Source organism: Pelodiscus sinensis, chromosome 4 (assembly GCF_052426305.1).
Source record: "Pelodiscus sinensis isolate ZL-2025 chromosome 4, ASM5242630v1, whole genome shotgun sequence".
Lineage (NCBI taxonomy): Eukaryota > Metazoa > Chordata > Testudines > Trionychidae > Pelodiscus > Pelodiscus sinensis.
This window is the reverse complement of record NC_143055.1, coordinates 123286136-123306978: the sequence shown is the minus strand read 5'-3', so window position 1 is coordinate 123306978 and position 20843 is coordinate 123286136. Positions and strand designations below refer to the sequence as shown.

Sequence of the window (20843 nt, the reverse complement as noted above, 5' to 3'; positions counted from 1 at the left end):
CTTAGTGGTGTGACTAGTCGCTTCCCCCCTCCCCCCCCCTCCCCCCTGGGGGGGAGGGGGGAGAGCTGGCTTAAAAGCTGGTTCCCCTCAGCACTGTTTCTGCGGGGGGGGGGGCAGGAGACGTAGGGGCACAGTGGGAAACAGCGCAAGCAGGGACTGAAGCCCCGGCAAGGCTCTTGTACATTTCAAAAGCAGAGCCGCTGCAGGAAGCGCAGGGCCAGCAGGAGTCCTCCTTTGGCCTTGCACTCCCTGCAGGGCTTCTGCTTTTGAACTGTAACAAGAGCCTGGCAGGGTTCTTGCTACAGTTCAAAGGTGGAAGTGCCTTTATCGACTAATCGAATAGTGGATGGAAATCCCATTGACTATTCAATTAGTTAGTTAATCTAAATTTAACATCCCTAATCTGGACTTGATACCGTTTGGCCAGTGTTCTCTCCAGCCATTTTGTGGCTTCTAAGTGCTATGAGAAATGCCCGATTGATATACAGTTAACTGGTAATGTTCTCCCAGCCCTCCTGAGAAGAAAACAAAGAATTGTGCTGTTGCTTTGAAAAATCCTAAGAGGGCCCTATACCCCTTTAGACAGGGGGGAAAAGATATTGGTAGGTAGATACTGGGTCTGTGACCTTGAGAGGACAGCTGGTGAATATGTGGGAGCATTTCTTAATTGCATATTATTATAATCCAGATCTCCATGTAAACCCAAGAAGGTTTGCTGACAGACAGCCCCAATGAACAGAGTCTATAGGACTTGTTCAGTTCTAGTAATTACCTAAATCGGAACTCTGCCTGCACAGTTGGAAAGATTCTCTCAGAAAATATATATTTTGTTTCATTCAGAGGGTGAGTTTTCAGGAGTATTCTGATTTTTGCAAACGTAGAAGAAAATACCATGATTTTCTGCTTCATGTCTCAACAGCAAGACACACTTCATTTCTTGAGATATTCCCATAGTTTGGTCATGTGTTGTTTATGTACTCTTTGCACCTCTCTGTCTGTCGATGCAAATGCCTGATATTCCTGCTATTTATTTTTATGACGTTGGTGCTGTAGCAGCTGTGAAAACAATTAGCACAAGCAAACCAACTGTTGTATTTCAGATTCAAAGCCTGGATTGAAGTTTTCAGATTGGAAAGTAAAGTAGTAATGTAGAACAATAAAAACTTTGTACATTTAGTATCATGGGACTTCATGTAATACTTCAACTCCCAAAACAAGTCAGCTGACTGGCATTTCTACGAATTTCATGGAAGAAAGTGGTTTGAAGAATGAGGGAGAATGTTGGAGAAATGACTATTTTTGTATTATACTCTCAGGATATAGCAGTCACATTCTTTTTATTGTAAAAAAAATATTATCTTACCATTGAGGATTTTATCTGTTCTCTTTAAAGAAAATTGTTCACTCCCAAACATTTCATTTACTTTAGTATTATGTTAATAGAATAATGTATGCCTGTTAGCTGGCAAAGACGCACAGATCAATAAACCTACTGTATGTACATTGGTGTCAGCGCGAACCTAATAAATCTCTTGGAGGGAAAAACAAAAAAAGACAGGAAGAATGAATGTTTGATCCTAGAGGTTCTTGATTCTTATGTTTTGATTTTTCTTTTCAGTGCCTAGTACTGTGAGGTCTTTGTCACCCAAATGTGCTTTATTAAACATAATAATTACATTTAAAAACTTGTTCAGTCTTCATCACAGGCTGAACTCAAAGCTAGAGCTGTGAGGTTAATTTATTGGCTTGTTTAAAGTAGGAAGTGCAGCCATCAGTAAGACAAAGCTCAAATCAATCAAAACCTGAGGAACAAAATTATTGTGGCGCCTGCTCACAATCAGGTCCGCTGACAATGGTGTGCAAATGGGCGGGCTGCTTCTTCCCCCCCCCCCTTAAAAAGAATAATGCAGTTTCTTTTTTCTTTTCTCCTTTTGTTGTCTAAACAGGAGATTCTGTTGGCCTCATTATGGATGAGAACAATAGCTCTTCAGAGAGTCCTCAGCTAAGCCAAGGACGGCACAATGCCATTAAGTGTGGGTGGCTGCGGAAGCAAGGAGGCTTTGTCAAGACTTGGCACACACGCTGGTTTGTCCTCAAGAGGGACCAGCTTTATTATTTCAAAGATGAAGATGAAACCAAACCCTTGGTAAGTGGGGCGGGTGGAGTTGGAGGATGAGAAAGGGATCTGAAAGAAGAGGTGCAGAATTTGATCCAATTGGAAGAAACAGGCTTCCCAATCTCTATTGTCTTTTGCGGTTTTTGTTTGCAGTGCTGGCTCAGGCACTTGGCAAATAATGTGGCACTTGTCTTATTTAAATATATGACTTTCCCTCAGATGCTTGGGTCTCAGAAGGTTTGCCAACACTGCATTAAAACACCATGACTGGCCCACGTCAGCTGACTCAGGCTTGCAGATCTCAGACTGCAGGGTTGTAAAATGACAATGTAGCTCAGGAATGGGCAACTACCAGCTTGCGGGCTAGATCCGATCATCCAGAGCTAGTACCTGATGGACCCCCACCACTGTATTTACTTGCATGGCCACAAGTACTGGCAACCATAGCTCCTGTTGGCCATGGATTGCCATTCCCAGCCAACGGGATCTGCGGGAAATAGTGTCCCAGTCTACACCACTTCCTGCCATTCCCATTGACCAGGAACAATGATCTGCGGCCAACAATCTGTCTGAGCCTGCAAAGCTGAGTCAGCTAACACAGGCTAACCATGGGTGTTTTATTGCCATGTAGACATAAGCTAAGATCAGGGGAGCCAACAGCCATGCTGGACCCTTGGGCAAGGTAGGGGGAGTAGTTCCTCACTCACGGAAGGGGCCAGGTGTGGGCTGAAGGGATGGGGTCCTAGCCTGCCTTCTGCGCCATCCACACAGTGTTGCACTGACTCTCCAGCCCTTAGAGCCACATACAGCATGGTTCTCCAACAGTGATTTAAAGGACACGAGGCTCTGGGTGCCATTGCTGCAGCAATAGCCGTGGTGATGTCCAGAGCCCCAAGCCCTTTACAATCGCCCGATACCAGAACGGTTGCGCCCTTTGTAACGCCCTGTCAGCAGGCCTGCTTAAGATGGGTTTTCTTCATCAGACTATTGTAAAGGTTGCTTACTATGAGGCAAGTCTCAGTAGCAAATCCCTGCTTTTTAGGAATCAGTCAAAGGTGCTTGTTGAGATTAGGTGGATGAGTAAACTGTGTATGTAGATTTCCTGCTTCTTAGAGAAATAGCCATATGGAATTCCCTGGCATTCGAAACTCAGTCCTACAACAGCTTAACTCACATTTACTAACATCCATAATGTGTAATTGCTGTCTGGAATAAATTCATAATTTACGGTGCCTTAATGGTCACTTATTTTCCTGTTTACTTGCTGTGTTTATTGGTCTGTTTCATGGCTACAAATCTCCAGAGTGATATAAGAAAAGAATATATAACTCTGCCTCCTTTTCAGCTCAGGGCAAACCCAAGCATCTGTTATATTAAGTTACTGCAGACAGAAGGACAATGTTGTAGTGTATATATGGTCTTCATTTTCTGAGGTTCTAAGCACCTCATAGCTCCCTTTGACTTGATCAATTTCTGTGTGATCAGCACTTCTGTTAATTATGCCTACATTTATACACACAGCCATATATAGCTACACTCATATTTTCCCCACACACAGTATAATGCTTATCACTTTAAATACAGTTTGTTTGTTTGTTTGGATTTCTACAGTGTGTTTTCATCCATTCAGTGGCCAGTGCTGCTGACCAACATCTTGTGTGACATTCTGTATTACACAGACTATAGAATTTTACCAGTAATTCCTACATCAGCCCATAACTTGGGTTAGAACTAGCGGATATCCTTCAGAGAGACAGCCATCCTTGATTCAGGTGTTCTAGAGGACACTTTCTCTTGTATAAACCTCAAGAAATGTAAGGATTAAATTAAGGCTCATAGTGCAGCTATTTAATGAAACTGCTACAAACTGAAGGATGTTTAAGGAAAATAAGCTGTTCTGTGTCTTAATATGTCTTAATAGGCTGTTTTTCCTAGTTATTTACTTTTCTCCTGAAGACTGTGTTTTGCATTGTTCTTTATTTTGGTGCAGTACTTAAATGAACAGCTTGATTCTGCACTTGTTTATACTTTCTGAATGACAATACAAAAGCAACTTTCAAACAGATAGAAAAAAACCTAGCAGATTCTGTGTGTCATTTTGAGATGCAGTAAGTTTTCCTCCTTTACTTCTCTGATCAGTCAGTATTTGGTTTTCACTCTTTGAGGATCAAGAAGTTACTCCCATGAAATCCTCTAACTTTATCTCAGGAAAAGTTAATTATATTCATTGAGTCTTAAAGGACCCCAGCTTCTTGGGGTCAGAGCATTGCCAATAAATCTTTTGTGCCATCAGCGTGTGTGTGTGTGTGTGTGTGTGTGTGTGTGTGTGTGTGTGTGTGTGTGTGTATATATATATATATATATATATATATATATATATATATATATATATATATATATATATATATAGGAAGAATTACAGTATTATTTGGCCAGGCCCAGATGTAGCAAACTGAAATCAAATTCTTGAGTCAGAGTATTAGGCAGCTTACTAAATTAATTGCATTGGACAGGATTTTCAAACTTTGGTGTCTAAATTTAGACTTCTCAATCCATATTTAGCCACCTAAATAAAAATGGTCTGATTTTACATAGGTGCTCAGCATTCTCACTTCAGTAGTTAGGGTCAGGCCCACCAACAGGATGTGGGACAAAGGAGGCAATTGCAGAAACGCCCAGAGATTCAAAAAAGCCCACAGCTTCCACCTGCCACCACTGCTGTAAGAATGGCTGGAGCCCCGGGCCCCTTTTGAATTGCTCTGGGAGCACCAGAGAACTGCTCTACTCAACTCTGAGGGTTCGGGGTGGGAAGGTCCACCACAGCCCTCAGCTCCATCCCTTCCAGGTCATAGAGCTGGACCCCCCCCATACACCTTGTCCCAGGGCCCCTAATGTCTGTCAGCCCCACTGGTTAGGGAAGTAGCTTGTTATTTAGAAGACAAAAATTCAACTCCCTGGTCTGCTTCAGACTTTGGATGCGTCACTTGGTCTCTCTGGGCCTCAGATCTCCATTTGTAAAATAGGTACAATATCACGGTCTTACCTTACAGATGTGCTATTAAAGTGAAAACACTGAAGTTTGTGATGTGCTCAGATACTAGGGCAGAGGAACTGCATAAATACCTAAGGCTATGTCTAGACTGCACAGCTTTTCTGGGATACCTCTGGTATCCCAGAAAAGCTATGCCCTACGTCCAAGGAACATGTCCACTTTTTCTGAACAACTTCAGAAAAAGTGGACACGTTCTTTCACCATCCTTGTAATCCTTATTCTATGAGGAAGAAGGGATGTGTCAAAAGAGGAGGTTTTTCTGAAATTTTGCTCCGTGTAGACAGGCCAAATTTCGGAAAAGCCTCTTTCAAAAGAAAAGTGGAAAAAAATACGCAAATTGCAAACTGTAATTTGCATATCTTTTCCCGACTTTTCTTAGTAGTGTGGACCTAGCCGAAGAGAGCTAGACTTAAGTCTGAACTACGACTACTTGATAGTTCTAAAAATCAAGCCACTTATACAGATGCCTAAAAGTAAGCTCTAAAAATCCACATTTAGGTATTCACATCTGAAAATTCTGGTCACTTGGCCAGTGCAAATCAGAATAATTCCACTGATGCCAGTGGATCAAGGATGCTCAGGATCTAGATCCCTATTTTCAATACTTAGCTATCTCTAACAAGTCATTAGGTTTGGCTGTATAATTTATTGACTTGTCAGTGTAATTTTAATCTATACAGCCCAACCAAATTTTTGTATCAAGTAGCAAAATCCAAGTAGCCTCAAACATATTTAATTCTGGATACTTCTAATTCTATAATAAGCTTCTCTTACTTATAATGAGCCCAATCCTGAAAAATCTACATCTCAGGAAATACAGCTGACTTTTCTTACCCAGGGTGCGTCTAGACTAGCATGATTTTGCACAAAAGTGACTGCTTTTGCGCAAAATCTTGCCTCCTGTCTACACTGGCCGTGAGTATTTGCTCAAGAACACTGACTTTGTAATGTACAAAATCAGTGGTTCTTGTGCAAATACTCTGACGCTCCTGCTCAGGGATAAGCACTCTTGCGCAAGTATTCTTGCACAAGAGGGCCAGTGTAGACAGCCATTTCAAGTTGTTTCCAGTTTTATCACGATTTTTTTTCTGTACCTATGGGCTGTGTCTACACTGGGCCACTTATTCCGGAAAATCAGCCGCTTTTCCGGAATAAGCTGTGAGCTGTCTACACTGGTCCTTGAATTTCCGGAAAAGCAATGATGCTCTACTGTACAAAATCAGCCGCTATTCCGGAAAAACTATTCTGCTCCCGCTCGGGCATAAGTCCTTATTCCGGAACACTGTTTCGGAAAAGGGCCAGTGTAGACAGCCCAGTAGTCTTTTCCGGAAAAAAGCCCCAATCGCGAAAATGGCGATCGGGGCTCTTTTCCGGAAAAGCGCGTCTACATTGGCCACAGACGCTTTTCCGGAAAAAGGGCTTTTCCGGAAAAGCAGCCTGCCAATGTAGACGCTCCTTTTCCGGAAAAACTGAAAACTGAATAGCATTCCGTTTTAAGCAGTTCCGGAAATTCATGCCAATGTAGACACAACCATGTTGTAGTAGTGAAGCCCTAAAAAGGTCATGTCTTTACACCTTCATCTCAAAAACACCAACCCCAATATTTCAGGACACGTAGCTTTACTTGGCTGCTGGGTGAAGGCACTACTAGTAGTGGTAAAGCCACACATCTTTTCAATGGCAGTTACTCAGTGTGCTATCGCTTCAATATCTGCATTAAAGACTCAGGGGGTAGCTGTGTTTGTCTGTATCTGCAAAAACAACAAGGAGTCCAGTAGCAACTCAGGGTATGTCTACACTACCCCCCTAGTGCGAACTAGGGGGGTAGTGTAGTCATTCGGAGTTGCAAATGAAGCCTGGGATTTGAATTTCCCGGGCTTCATTTGCATGATGCCGGCCGGCGCCATTTTTAAATGCTGGCTAGTTCGGACCCCGTGCTGCGCGGCTACACGCGGCACGGACTAGCTAGTTCGGATTAGGCTTCCTATTCCACGAGGCGTACAGCTAGTTCGGAATAGGAAGCCTAATCCGAACTAGCTAGTCCGTGCCGCGTGTAGCTGCGCAGCACGGGGTCCGAACTAGCCGGCATTTAAAAATGGTGCCAGCCGGCATCATGCAAATGAAGCCCAGGAAATTCAAATCCCGGGCTTCATTTGCAACTCTGGTTGCCTACATTACCACCCTAGTTCGAACTAAAGTGGTAGTGTAGACATACCCTCAGAGACTAAGAAAATTATTAGGACATAAGACTTCATGGGTGAAACCCACTTCATCTGACCTATCCGCCAGATCAGTTGGTGAAATGATAGCACCAATGGCTCAACCCACGTATTCCACATTCTCCAAGGATAAGGTCACTATGCAACTATATACCTAATTTCTTAAAGGTGGTCTCTTTAGTGAACCTATACACCTCCCCATATTTTACCCCAACCTCACAAAAACCCTCAGGAAGTTATGCTATTCACGCTTGATATTAGGTGAGCGCCTGTGTTTTACCTACATATAACCTTTTGCCAATCTCCCAGACTTTTCATAGTCATTGCCAACTGATCCAAGGGTACAGCTGTTTCAAAACAATGATTATCCAAGTAGATATCCGACTGCATTAGGGAATGCTATCGAGCACAAGGCCTCAACACTTCTGAGGGCCTATGCATGCACTCTACTGCATGATCTTCATCTCCACAGCTTTCCTAAACAATGTAAAGCAGTCACATGGGCATCACATGCATGCCAGAGGCAAACAACCAAGACCCTGCGAGGCCATGCAGTACTATCTGTGGCTACCAGTTACACAACTCCAGAGTCCCATGAGGCATTGTTTGCCAGTCAACTGAAGTGGAGCACCCATAGGGACAGCACTCGAAGAGGAAGAAAGTAATGTTGTGCAGTAACTGAGATTCTTCAGATGTGGGTCTCTGTAGGTGCTCCACTACCCACGCTCCTCCTCTCCATTTGGAGTTCAACCTGGGAACGCTACGATAGAGAAGGAACTGAGGAGGTTGGAACGAGTGTGCACCCTGTGAACTCATGGTCACCACAAGACACCAACTGCGCACATACATCCCAACCAGGCACTGCTACCAAAGATCTCCAATCTACAGCACTGGGACATACTGTCACCTGAAAGCAAGCACCCACTGGGACACACATCTTGAAGAACATCAGTTACTGCACAGAGTTAGTAACCCTGGGTATGTCTACACTACAGCACTAATTCGAACTAACTTAATTCGAATTAGTTAATTCGAACTAAGCTAATTCGAACTAGTGCATCTAGACCTAAAAACTAGTTCGAATTAGCATTTTGCTAATTCGAACTAGCATGTCCACATTGAGTGGACCCTGAACCAAAGTTAAGGCTGGCTGGAAGCAGTGCCGGCAGGGCATCAAGTTAGGACTTAGAGCGTGGAGTTGCTGTCTCAGGCTAGCCGAGGGCTGTGCTTAAAGGGACCCGACCCCCACCCCGGACAGACAGTTCTCAGGGTTCCCCGCTTGCTTGTCTACCTCAATGAGGGACAGCAAAGCAGTCCTGGCTTGGAATGCCCTGAGTGCCCACACTGGGCACATCACAGCACTCGGCCATCAGCCCGGCTGCACTTGCCGCAGGCTGCCATCTGGGGTGGTCAATCAGGGGGCTGCAGGAGAGTTTCCACCCCGAGGAGCCTGTAGAGCCACCCCAGTCCTCCTCATCGGGGGCTCGTACCCCATTCCTCCCTCACATTTTTCCACTTACCCCTCCCTAGCCCCCCTTCCTGATGTACAAAATAAAAGACACGTGTGGTCAAAAATAGAAACTCTCTTTAACAAAACTGGGGGAGACTGGGAAAAGGAGGTGAGAGAGGGGAAGAGAGAGGGTGGGAGATGGGAGGGGGAAACCTGGGAGGAGGGAGCTGGAAGGGGGAAGCCAGGGGAACAAGGAGGAGGGGAAGTATCAAACTATGGTACGCCATATCTTCAGTACTGTGTACAGATGTGATCTCCTCACCCCAGAAAAAGATATTTTGGCCTTGGAAAGGGTTCAGAAAAGGGCAACTAAAATGATCAGGGGTTTGGAACAGGTCCCATATGAAGAGAGGCTAAAGAGACTGGGACTTTTCAGCTTAGAAAAGAGGAGACCGAGGGGGGATAGGATAGAGGTCTATAAAAGCATGAGTGGTGTGGAGAGGGTGCATAAAGAAAAGTTCTTCGTTAGTTCCTATAATAGAAGGAGTAGAGGACACCAAATGAAATGAATGGGGAGCAGGCTTCAAACAAATAACAGACAGTTCTTCTTCACAAAGCAAATAGTGAACTCCTTGCCACAGGAGGCTGTGAAGACTAGAACTATAACAGAGTTTAAAGAGAAGTTAGATAAATTCATGGAGATTAGGTCCATGGAGTGGTATTAGCCAGGGGGTAGAAATGGTGTCCCTGGCCTCTGTTTGTGGAAGGCTGGAGATTGATGGCACGAGACAAATGGCTTGGTCATTGTTTTCGGTCCATCCCCTCCAGGGTACCTAGTGTTGGCCGCTGTCAGCAGACAGGCTACTGGGCTAGATGGACCTTTGTTCTGACTCAGTACGGCCATTCTCATGTTCTAAGCTCTGGGCTTAGGGTCCTCACTGGACCACCTTGATTTTCATGCAAACCTGCTCCTGGGTGCCCAGGCTGGCAGCTATCCTGCCCTAGACGGCCACTTTCCTGTGCCTAGTGCGGAGGTCATTGATGTTGGAGGCCTCCCCCCAAATCTGGATGAGGTCTACGATGTCCACACTAGACCAGGCGGGCACCCGCCTCTTGCGGCCCCCGGGCAGGCTCCTGGGACCCGCCAGCCTGATCCCGGGAAGAGGTGGAGGGTTGGGTGGCAGCAGGTGGCTGGCTCGTGCCGTGCTAGGTGCAGGGTCTGCTGGCTGGGTGCTGGCAGGCTTGCACCTGGCACGGGCACTGTAGCCAGACCATGCCCCTTTAAGGGCTCCGGGAGCGGGGCAGACGAGTATCCCTGGTGGTGCCCAGAGTGGCCACCAGGGCAAGCTGGGGAGGGCTAGCCTCCCACTAGTTTGAATTAAGTGGCTACACAGCCCTTAATTCGAACTACTTAATTCGGAGTAGGTATTAGTCCTCGTAGAATGAGGTTTACCTAGTTCGAATTAAGTTCGAACTAGCGGTTTGCCTGTGTAGCGCCTATGAAAGTTAATTCAAACTAATGGCTGTTAGTTCGAATTAACTTTGTAGTGTAGACATACCCCCTGTTTTCTGAAATCTTCAGGGCTTCTAACTGAGCTTCTTTTGAGTTTCTTGCCTAAGTCATGAGTAATTATAAATCACGCCATGGTAGATGTAGGAATTATAACTTGTTTAAAACCCCAATAGTTATGGGAAACTAATGGACCGGACTAAATTAAGGCTGTTCCAACATTCCACTTTATTGCAGTTTTCCAATATTTCTGAAGCAAATTAGAGTGCCAGGTGCTAAGATTTAGTCTGTATTTGATGCCTCATAACTATAACCTGTAGTACAATATTCTTATTGAGTTACATCAGAAAGTTATACTGATGGATTCTACCATCAAAATTCTGATGACTAAGAACTCTTGGGGAAAGAAAACACAAGCCAGGACCTGCTGAGGGCAGGGGCTGCTGCTGCGAGGCAGCCTCTGCCCAGGGTGGGCCTGGGCTTGCCGCAGGCAGAGGCTGCCTTGTGGCAGCCTCCCCTGCTCCTCTGTCCCTCCCCACCGTGGTGATAGAAGCAGCAGTGCTGGGTTGAGGGGAGGTGTCACCGTGGAGATGGTGCTGGGAGGAACTGGCTTTTAAGCTGATACAGAGGCAGCAAGCGGGGGGCGGGGGGGGGGGGGGGGAACATTTCAGTAGTCAAGTAGATTAACTGATAAGCCTAAACTGCTCGTTCACATCCCTAATTAGAAAAACAGCAGCCTATTCATTCAAATGTTCCTTGGGAAAGCTATTTGCCAGAATTTTCTCTCCATTCACCCATTCTTCCTCTTATGTATTTGCAGGATGTTTTCTTGTTACTGTAGCTAGACTGAGCTCATTTTGTGTCTTTACCTTGCTAATTTTGCCTGATGCATACTTGTGGTGTTTGTTTATAGTCACCATTTGTAATTTGATCTAGTTTCCACTTGTGGTCAGACTCTTTTATTTTTAGATTATTCAGGATCTCCTGGTTAAGCCAGGGTGGTCTCTGGCAATATTGCCTATCTTTTCTATGCAGTGGAATAAATTGCTTCTCTGTCCTTAATGTCTCTGAAAAATTTCCAACGAAGTATCCCCCACAGATACACACAGATTGTGTAGAAAGGTCAAGAGAAAGGTGCATATAAAGGCTATTGTTTTTCCTTGCCAAGGGTGCTGAATTTTCATTGTTTTTTGTTTATTATTATCAAAGACAACAGTCCTTCCCTTAATCTGTTTGATCAGTCAGAGTAGCAACGATCTTTTCATATGATACCCTTGAAATAACTTAAAGGATGTTTTCATTTATTGAATATGAAGGTAGGTGTATACACAGATTTGGTTAGTTATTGTAGACAGAAATGAAAGGAATAATCATAGATTGTTGTTGTTGTTCCTATCTCATAGAATTGGAAGGGACCTTGAAGTCACTGAGTCCAGTCCCCTGCCTTTATGGCAGGACCAAGTACCATCCCTGACAGATTTGCCCCAGATGGCCCCCTCAAGGATGAACTCACACCCCTCGGCTTAGCAGGCCAATGCTCAAACTACTGAGCTATCCCTCCCCCTAATAATAACAATAAATGGATGCAGAGCAGATTAATACAATGTTGAAGAATAATACCAGCTAGGAAGAAGTAACTACTTTATGATAATACTGAATAATTTCTGAAATTGGTAAATATTCATTTTTTGTTTAACTTCCTAAGTCTACTCACTGCTCTATTCCTTGGCCTTTTTTGCTTTGAGGCCCAAGCTTGTGCCAGCTCTGAAGGTCAAGCATCGTGCCAAAAAAAGTGGGTAGCTAGAGAGAAACATTTCACATTCTCCATTTCATAATACAGCTGTTGTTTGGATGCTGCTGATCAACAGGTTTTTCCCATTTCTACTGTTTTTCCGTGATGTCTGAGTAGGCGATGTCTGGATTTAAGACAGGGGAGGAGAGGGATATGGTGCCTTCTCAGTAGTGGTGTTTTTATAGTTTTGCAACTAGCGATAAGAATCTTTGCAGTGTGGTCTTCTTAGAGTAGTTTTGCTATATCACAAACTTTTAAGACTAGCTTTGAGTCAAGAAACCAGTCTCATACATCTGACGAAGTGGATCTTTGCCCACAAAAGCTTATGCTCCAATAAATCTGTTAGTCTATAAGGTGCCACAGGACTCCTCATCACTTTTGCATATTCAGACTAACACGGCTACCCCTTTGATACTAGTCTCCTAGGGAGAAATCAAGAATCTCGATGAAGCACTATTGGCATGAGGACATAAGTAGTGATGGGCAAACTCATTTCACTATTTTGGGGTGCATTCTGGACTTATGTTAGTTTAATATCTGTTAAGTTGAAGGTCTTAATGTTGAATTCTGGCCAGTAAAGGGGATCTAAACAGGCATGAAATGGCCACCCAGGGGGAAAAAAGTATCAGGAACACACTTTAATTATGCTGAGTTGATGTAGTTGCATATAGAGGCTTCTGTAGCTAATTCTGGAGATGCAAAGGTGGTGCTCAACCACCCCCTGAAAACCAGGCCCCTTTAAATAGTCTCCAGTTAGGCTCTCAAACACAGGGAACTCACGTGTGCTACTTAGCTTGTGTTAGTTTTGGGTGAACTTTACATAGTACAGAATTCCCTTTAGCTTACAAGAAAAGTGGGCTCACATGCTGTATATATGCAAAGTAGGTACTTGTTTCTTTGTGTAATAGCTGGATACATGGGCGGCAAGATCTATGGGCTCGTAGTGCCCAGGCTCCAGCAATATTTAGAGCTGGGGGTCCTGCTACACCAATATTTGGAGCTGGGTTCTCTCCCCCCCCCCCCCCGCAAGAAGACACCGGCAGCCACGGTGTCAGAAGCTGCGCAGCCCAGCGCGCCTTGGCACTGCTGCGCATGCTCTGGCAGCCCTGGGCACTTCAAAAGCCGGGGTCGCACACCATGAAGCCGGTGGAGGCTTCGGGTGAGTGTAGCCCCTTCCCACCATCTATATGCCCCCTCCAGCTGGCCGCCCCCTCCTGTGCACACTCCTGCAACTCCTCCTCTCCCCCCTGTGGGTCCCCCCGCCCATGTACCCCTACTGCTGGCCGCCGTCTCAAGTGCAGCTCTGGTGACGGCAGAGGAGCCGCTCACGGGAGGAGGGGGGTGTCCAAGTTTCCTGCCTCGCCAGCGCCACTCGCCCACCTGCGCCCCGGTGGCCCATCGTGTGCCCCAAGCCCGAGAGCCGCCCCCTCGGTGCTGGGGCCCCGGAGTCTCGCCACTGGCCGGGCCGCACCGCTCCGGAGGGAATACCTGGCTAGGCAAGGCTGCTGCAGCCGCTCCTTGTGCACTGGGCTTGGTCCCGAGCTGGGCTGCTGGTGGCCGGGCTCCGGAACTGCCCACAGGGTGGGGGCCCGCTGCTTAGAGCCCACCCAGGGAAAAAATGCTAGCCATGAGGGGGGAGGGGTGGGGCTGGCAGGTGGGGACAGTGTAGCTAGCCTGGGGAGATGGGGGAGGGAGGGGCAGTGTGGCTGGCTGGAGGAAATGGGGGAGGGGTGTCGGGGGCAGCAGGGCTGGCCAGGGGAGATTGGGAAGAGGAGGACTGGGCAGCAGGAAGCAGGGGTGGCTGGGAGGGTGTCGGGGGCAGCAGTGCTGGTTGGGAAGGGTCAGGGAAAGCGGGGGAAGGGGAGGAGCAAATTTGCCGGCGGGGAGCAGGACTGACCCCGGCACCTGCTGATCCTGGGACATTGTCAGTCCCACGTATGGTCCTGCGAAGCACGAGTGAGTCCGGCAGCGGCTCCACAACATCCTCGGGATGGTACAGGGCTTCCGCTCTACCCCAAGGCATCCGGCTCAACCAGGAGTCACCAGTTCAGCCCCACACAGCTTGCTCTGGGGAGCTACACTTCCTGGGCAGGTGGGATGTTGAACCTGGAGGATAAACGTGGCTTCCGTTGCCTCCGTGTGCGGGTCCTGCTCAGAGTGTTGGGGCTCTGGTGGTTACTATGGTCTCATGCGTCTGTTGGAGACCTTCCGCCTGGCCCTGGGCCAGCAGCTGGAGCAGCTCCACAGACTCCAGCCCCCCACACACTCTGGAAGGCAGAAGGTTGGGGAGGGGAAGGGGAAAAATAGGAAGGAAGGGGCTTGTCCGGAGGGAAGGGGGAGCAGGGCAGGAGAAGAAAGGGGAAGGCACCAAGGGATAAGGTGCAGGAGAGACAAATGCCAGGGCACCAAGTGGAAACAATGAGGCAAAGGGCAGGAGGGGAGGTGTCAGTGGGAGGGGGGACGGGGTGATGCTGGGAGAGGAGAGGGTAAGGGCACTGGGGACTAGAGAGGGGAGGGAGAGGTGCTGGGAGAAGGTTTGAAAGAAGGAATGGACATGAGGAAAGTGTCCACACACGACTTGCTCCATCCCCACAGAGGCATGAGGAGAACGGGGGCAGAGGGTGGTGAGGGGGTGGACATCAGGGAAAAAGGGGGCAGGGGCAGTGAGGGAAGGGGGAGACACCAGGAAGGTGCAGGGGTAAGGGAAAGTGCAGGTGCCAGGGTGTGAAGCAGAAGGGCAGACACTTTCAGGAGAGGAACCAGGATCAGAGGAGAGAGGCAGGGCAGGTGTTTAGAGGGAGGTGTTAGTAGAGGGGAGGGGTAGCTCACATGATCAGAGTGGGGCTACTGGAGGAGTGGGCACGCGGGGGAGAGACGGGCTGATGGAGGGGGGCAGGTCGCAGGAGGGCAGGAGTCAGGACAGCAGAGGAAGGTGAGGGGGTGGGGGGGGGGGGCAGCAGGCACCAGGGGAGCTGATAGGACAAGGGGAGGAGACATGGCAACAGAGAGAAGGCAAAGGTTTAAAAATATTTATTAATAACTTGGGTGTGTCAGTGGCACATCCAAACAAGCCACATGAACTCACTACTGGTGCACAATACAAAATTCATTCTGCTCATGGGAGGAAACTTAGGCTATGTCTACACTGGCGGTTTCTTGCACAAGGGTTCTTGTGCAAGAAGTCTTGTGCAAGAAGACATCCACACTGCCATGTGCGAGCTGTGCTTTTGTGTAAGAGCATCCATGGCAGTGTGGACACTTGTGCAAGAAAGCTCTGATGGCCATTTTAGCCATAGGGGTTTCTTGCGCAAGAAATCCCTGCTGAGCATCCACGCTGCCCTCTTGTGCAAGAGAACTTACACCTGTTAGAAAAGAGCGTAGCTCTTGTGGAAGACGCCCTCTCTTACCACGCCATACTGTACATTTCCTTGTGCAAGAGTGGACGGGCAGTGTGGCTGCTCTGTGGGTTCTTGCGCAAGAACGGCTGTACTTGCGCAAGAAGCCGCAAGTGTAGACATAGCCTTAGAGGGAACACTTCCCCAGCTCTCTGCCCCCGAGTTAATGTCACACACATTGGATTAATGCAACTGCAGGATAGCTGCATGGGGTTTGGTGGGGGCCAAACTAATCCCTGTTGGTAGGAGGATGGTGGGAAAAACCCTTCGAGAGAGGTGACATAACACCTTTTACTTCTGGTCATGTGTCAATCTTTCCCTGAGCGTGTTACCTCCAGAGGCGTGGCCAATGGGGAGGGGGGATGTGTTGCCAGGGGGCGTGGCTAACGGGCACCACCAAAAATTATACTAACCTGCCGCCCATGGTTGGATAATCATTTAAAGGTTGCTGTTCCAGCTGTCAATATACTTGGTGGCAATCACTTTGGATAGTTAGATTTCCTGAAAAATGTTGGGTAATTAAAAAATATACACCTTGGTGATACCTACTACACAATGTTCTCTTATTGTAATTATAAGTGATGCTCTGTTTTGTTTATATGATTGATGTAAATTTTGTAATAAGTTTATAGTTACTGTAGTTTCACAGATTTCCAATGCAAAGATGTCTTGCAATTCAGGAAAAAGATTAGGAAGACTCTTTTTTCTGGCTCTGGCATGTAAATAGAAACTTGGATAGCTTAAAAATAGAGAAAGAAATACAACCCATGAGACTACAGAAACGAGGAACATGTCTTGCAAATTGGATTTAGCAGTGGAGTATTATGTATGAAACCAACTTACACGGACTTGACCATTTTTCTAGGCAAGAAAGCAGATGGGGGGGGGGGGAGTAATAAATCTCAAGAGATTTCAAACTATTTGTGCTAGTTATAGGACTCTAGATTCTGTTGAAAACTTTAAATGACTCTTCAGAACCAGATTGGACAAATGGCTAAAAACTGTGCTATAGAGAGGAACCCTGTATTTGCAGTGAGATTGAGTCCAATCAGGAATTTTCCACCTGTAGCTTCTTTGTTTATAATCTATCCCTCTTCATTATATTTGTGTAATACACAGAGTTGTGCTTTTACTCTTTGGGAGTTCCACTGTTTGTGTATGTGATGCTTTGAGGATTCTTCAGATGAGAGAGAGAGAGTGCTTCTATTCTGTGCAGCTTTGACTGGGACCCCTGACACCAGAAGCCTGCTTACAACACAGTAACCTCACCCTGGCCTCCATCAGCCTGGCTACTCCTTGCAGGGGGAATCTCATCATACCATCCAACCCCAAGTAGGGTTACCAGGTAGACCCCCCTCCCCAAAAAAAATACCGGACACACTTGATCGTGGGGAGGGGACCGGCCGGGAGGGGGGCGAGGCTGGCTAGGAGGAAGGTGGGTAGGAGGCAGGGGGGGGGGGTTGGTGGGGGCGGGGACCACGGGGCTGGCTGGGAGGTAGGGGAGGCGGGAAGCAGAGCTGGATGGGAGGAGGGGGGACCGGAGGAAAGGGAGGTGGGAAGCAGAGCTGGTGAGGGGGGGGGGTGTCAGGGACTGGCTGGGAGGAAGGGGGGCTGGGACGAAGGGGGGGGGCCCCCGCCAGGCTTCCATCTGGCGCCAGCTGGAAATTCAGAAAATACCAGACATTGCACATATCTGGGATTTTCTGAATTTTTTACTGGACAGAGGGTGCAAATACCAGCCTGTCTGGTAGAAAACCGGACCCCTGGCAACCCTAACCCAAAATCTCCCTGTGATGGGGAGTCTGCCCTACACTGGCCCTTTAAAGCAAAAAATCAGCCCTGGGAGAGGGCTGAGATCAGAGGCCACGGCTGAGACACAGCCAATGAGGGCCCAGCTGGAGGCTGTATAAATGAGGGAGAGACAGAAGGAGGCAGAGACAGAGATGCTTGTTCTATCTGGGGTACAGGAGGGACCTGGCTTCCAGGGAAGCTGGGAGCTTCCTGAGATAGAGCGGTATGGGGGAAAGGCAGGCAGAGCTGGGGAGCCCTGGGCTGGCCTCACTCCCAGGCTGCAGGGCCTGAGGCAAGGCCTCAGTATACTGGGCTGCAGGGAGACAGCCAGGCTAGAAGGAGGCAGCAGGTGCACACCCCCTTTCCAATGATGAGTGGCCATCTCAGAGTGAAATTTGCCCCTGTGGCAGGGGCTAGATGAAGACTAGCAGTGGGTCACTGAGGCAAGGTGGGTATATGGGAATTGGGGGTTCCCTGGGAGGGGAGGACCAAAAGGGAGATGAGAAACTGTAGTGGGTACTGCTGGAGGGCAGTGTCTTGAAGAGGATGCCATGATCTTGAGAGTGACGCAAGTCTGGCACTGGAGAATGGAGTGACTGGAGGGGAGGGGGGAACAAGTGCCACAGAGAGGCTCCCTACAGATTAACAAGCTAATTCCCAGGCATGGCAAGTCTGGGCTAAGCCCCATGGGTCCTGCACTTCCTGGCAGGTCTTTGCGTGCGCCTCAGAAGCTTGTGGTGTCCCTACCACTGCCAAGAAGGCAAGGATACCTCACTTCAAGAGCCCTTTTCATCATCGGCCAGTCCAGTTTTTGGAGGTCTGTCCCTCCGTTAGTCCATGGGGTCTTGCCTCTTCTTACTGGCAGCCCACCAGCTGGGGAGGGAGTTGGGGGGAACCTGGTCCCACCTACTTGCTTTGAGTTCCAACCCAGGGCCCTAGGGGAAAGGGGAATAGCCCCAAGTGGGCTGTGAGACTAGACCCTTGCTCCACTGAATATTGGCCCCCTCCCTGGGCCACTTCCCCAACCCTCGTGGGTACCACCTCCCTGAAGCCTTGGAACAGGCCCTGTTGCCAGCTGTCATGGGTTGTCTCCCAGGCTGGGCTGACTGGACTGGGCTGCTCAGCTCTTTGCTTTGCTTTGCTTTGCTTTGCTCTGCTCTGCTTGGCCTCGCCTCGCCTTGCCTCTCCTCTGGTCTATCCCTTTACTCCTTCCCCCTGCCTTGCTTGAGGGAAGGTTTTTATTGTGTGGGTATAGCCTTAACTGGTGGCAGGTGCTCCGGTCAGTCCACTCTCCAGGCTGACTCCAGATGGGCTTCAGGTGCCTAATGGCTGGGCTTCAGTCTCTGGAAGCCAACTCCAGGAACATAAACCCACACACCCAACTCCCCATGTAAGTGCCTTCCACCTGGCTTCTGCAGCCCCCTGCTCTCAGGCTGCCACACAGGGCTACCAGCAGGAGGCACCATGGCTTTGAGTGTCTGCATCATGACACTCTCCCAAACCATATCTCTTTGAATCTTCAGTTTGTAAAATGCAATAGACCAAACTCCTCGAGTCTTTTGCTATAAGGCATTTTTTCCAGTAGTTTCGTAAAGCCTGTGACCTATCTATGAACCCTTTCTAATTTTTCAATTTCCTTCTTAAACTGTGGATACCAGAAATGAACACTTGTATTATTCCAGTAGCACTTGCACTAATGCCAAATATGGTGCATCTCCCACATGGCTTGGCAATCTGCTCCAATAGTTAATCAACCCTCAGTGTTTGAATTTCTTGAACTTCAGCTTCTAGACATTGGCTCTTGTTATGCCCTGGTCTTCTGACTGAAAAAGCCTTACACACAAGCTTATTTGTTGCCAAGATCATGGCCAAAACTAGGGAGGAAGTACTAGATTTGAACACTAATCCAGATAGTAAAGTTTTTGGCTTGTGCCCCTCTCTGACTAAAACTGAGTAATTGGCCTCTAAAATCAGTGTGCAGTTCATCAGATATCTGTGTGACGGCAGTGTCTCTTGTGTACAAACCAAATTAAAGTGTCTCTCACTCTGTGCTTTCCATTTCATGTCATGGGTGGGGTTGCAACTTCTTTGAAGGATAGGGACATAATTCAAAACAGGATGAAGTTTAATAAAGAGAAATGCAAAGTGCTCCACTTAGGAAGGAACATACATACAAGATGGGAAGCGACTGTCTAGGAAGGAGCATGGCGGAAAGGGATCTAGGGGTCATAGTGGACCACAAGTTGAATATGAGTCAACAGTGTGATGCTGTTGCAAAAAAAGCAAATATGATTCCAGGTTGTATTCAACAGGTGTGTTGTAAGCAAAACTCGAGAAGTCATTCTGCTGCTCTACTCTGCACTAGTTAGGCCTCAGCTGGAGTACTGTGTGCAGTTCTGGGTGCCACATTTCAAGAAAGATGTGGAGAAATTGGAAAGGGTACAGAGAAGAGCTACAAGAATGATTACAGGTCTGGAGAACATGACCTATGAAGCCAGGCTTCATGAACTGGGCTTGTTTAGTTTGGAAAAAAGAAGATTAAGGGGGGACATGATAGCGGTTTTCAAATATCTGAAAGGGTGTCACAAGGAGGAAGGAGAAAATTTGTTCCTCTTGGTTTCTGAGGACAGGACAAGGAGTAATGGGCTTAAAGTGTAGCAAGGGAGGTTTAGATTGGACATTAGGAAAAAATTCCTAACTGTCAGGGTGGTCAAATATTGGAATAAATTGCCAAGGGAGGTGGTGGAATCTCCCTCTCTGGAGATATTTAAGAACAGGTTAGATAGACATCTGTCAGGGATGGTGTAGACGGAGCTTGGTCCTGCCTTGAGAGCGGGGGGCTGGACTCGATGACCTCTTGAGGTCCCTTCCAGTCCTATGATTCTAATGGAGAAGTCCATTTAAGGCTTCTGTTAGCTGCTTATGGGAAACAGTTCAGTTGAACTTTCTAATTAAAATAATGCAAAACGTCTAATGGAAGTGTTAAATAGAAGTTAATATGATAATTACATAAATTGAAACTGAGCCTGCCAATGGAGGAAAATCTCTTCAGTACTGTTGTTAATTATGGATAATGAAAGAAACTGTTACCTTCTCTTAAAGATAGGATTGGAATGGATAATATTTTTGTGTGCAGTGGAAATTTGCTAATCCACGTACTTTCTAACTGGCTTATAAAAATGATGGTGTTTCCCCATTTCTCAGTAGAATTTTAATAGCAGAGTTCAAAGTTCATTCCTCTTGCCAGAAGTAATATAATTCAAGCTTTGTGCAAATACTGAACAGGAATGGTGGGTGATGATATATACAGAATGGATGTCTGTTGTGGTGCAGTGTTGTGCCTCACATTATAAACTACTGGTATAAAACCAGAGGATCTCTACTGACTTCAATTTACATAAATTTGCATTCCCAAACTTTCCAAACAATTTTTTATAGTCAAGTTTTTATTACTTATTATTCTCTATATGAATACATTCACATGAAAAATTGTGACAGGGTGAGTATATCCTGCATTA

At 47.1% G+C, this 20843-nt stretch overlaps 1 protein-coding gene across 7 annotated transcripts in view; it reads left to right on the top strand.

The window, feature by feature from the left end:
- ARHGAP24 (Rho GTPase activating protein 24) overlaps nucleotides 1-20843 on the top strand; it is a 334825-nt gene that overhangs the window by 47138 nt on the left and 266844 nt on the right. For 6 of the 7 annotated variants that reach the window (XM_075929535.2, XM_075929532.2, XM_075929536.2 and 3 more), the window contains one exon: nucleotides 1947-2146. The exons of the other annotated variant lie outside the window; for it this stretch is intronic. In XM_075929535.2, the coding sequence (XP_075785650.2) occupies nucleotides 1967-2146 (180 nt within the window). In that variant the 5' untranslated portion in view covers nucleotides 1947-1966. The remainder of the gene's footprint in view (nucleotides 1-1946; nucleotides 2147-20843) is intronic. 7 annotated transcript variants of the gene reach the window in all.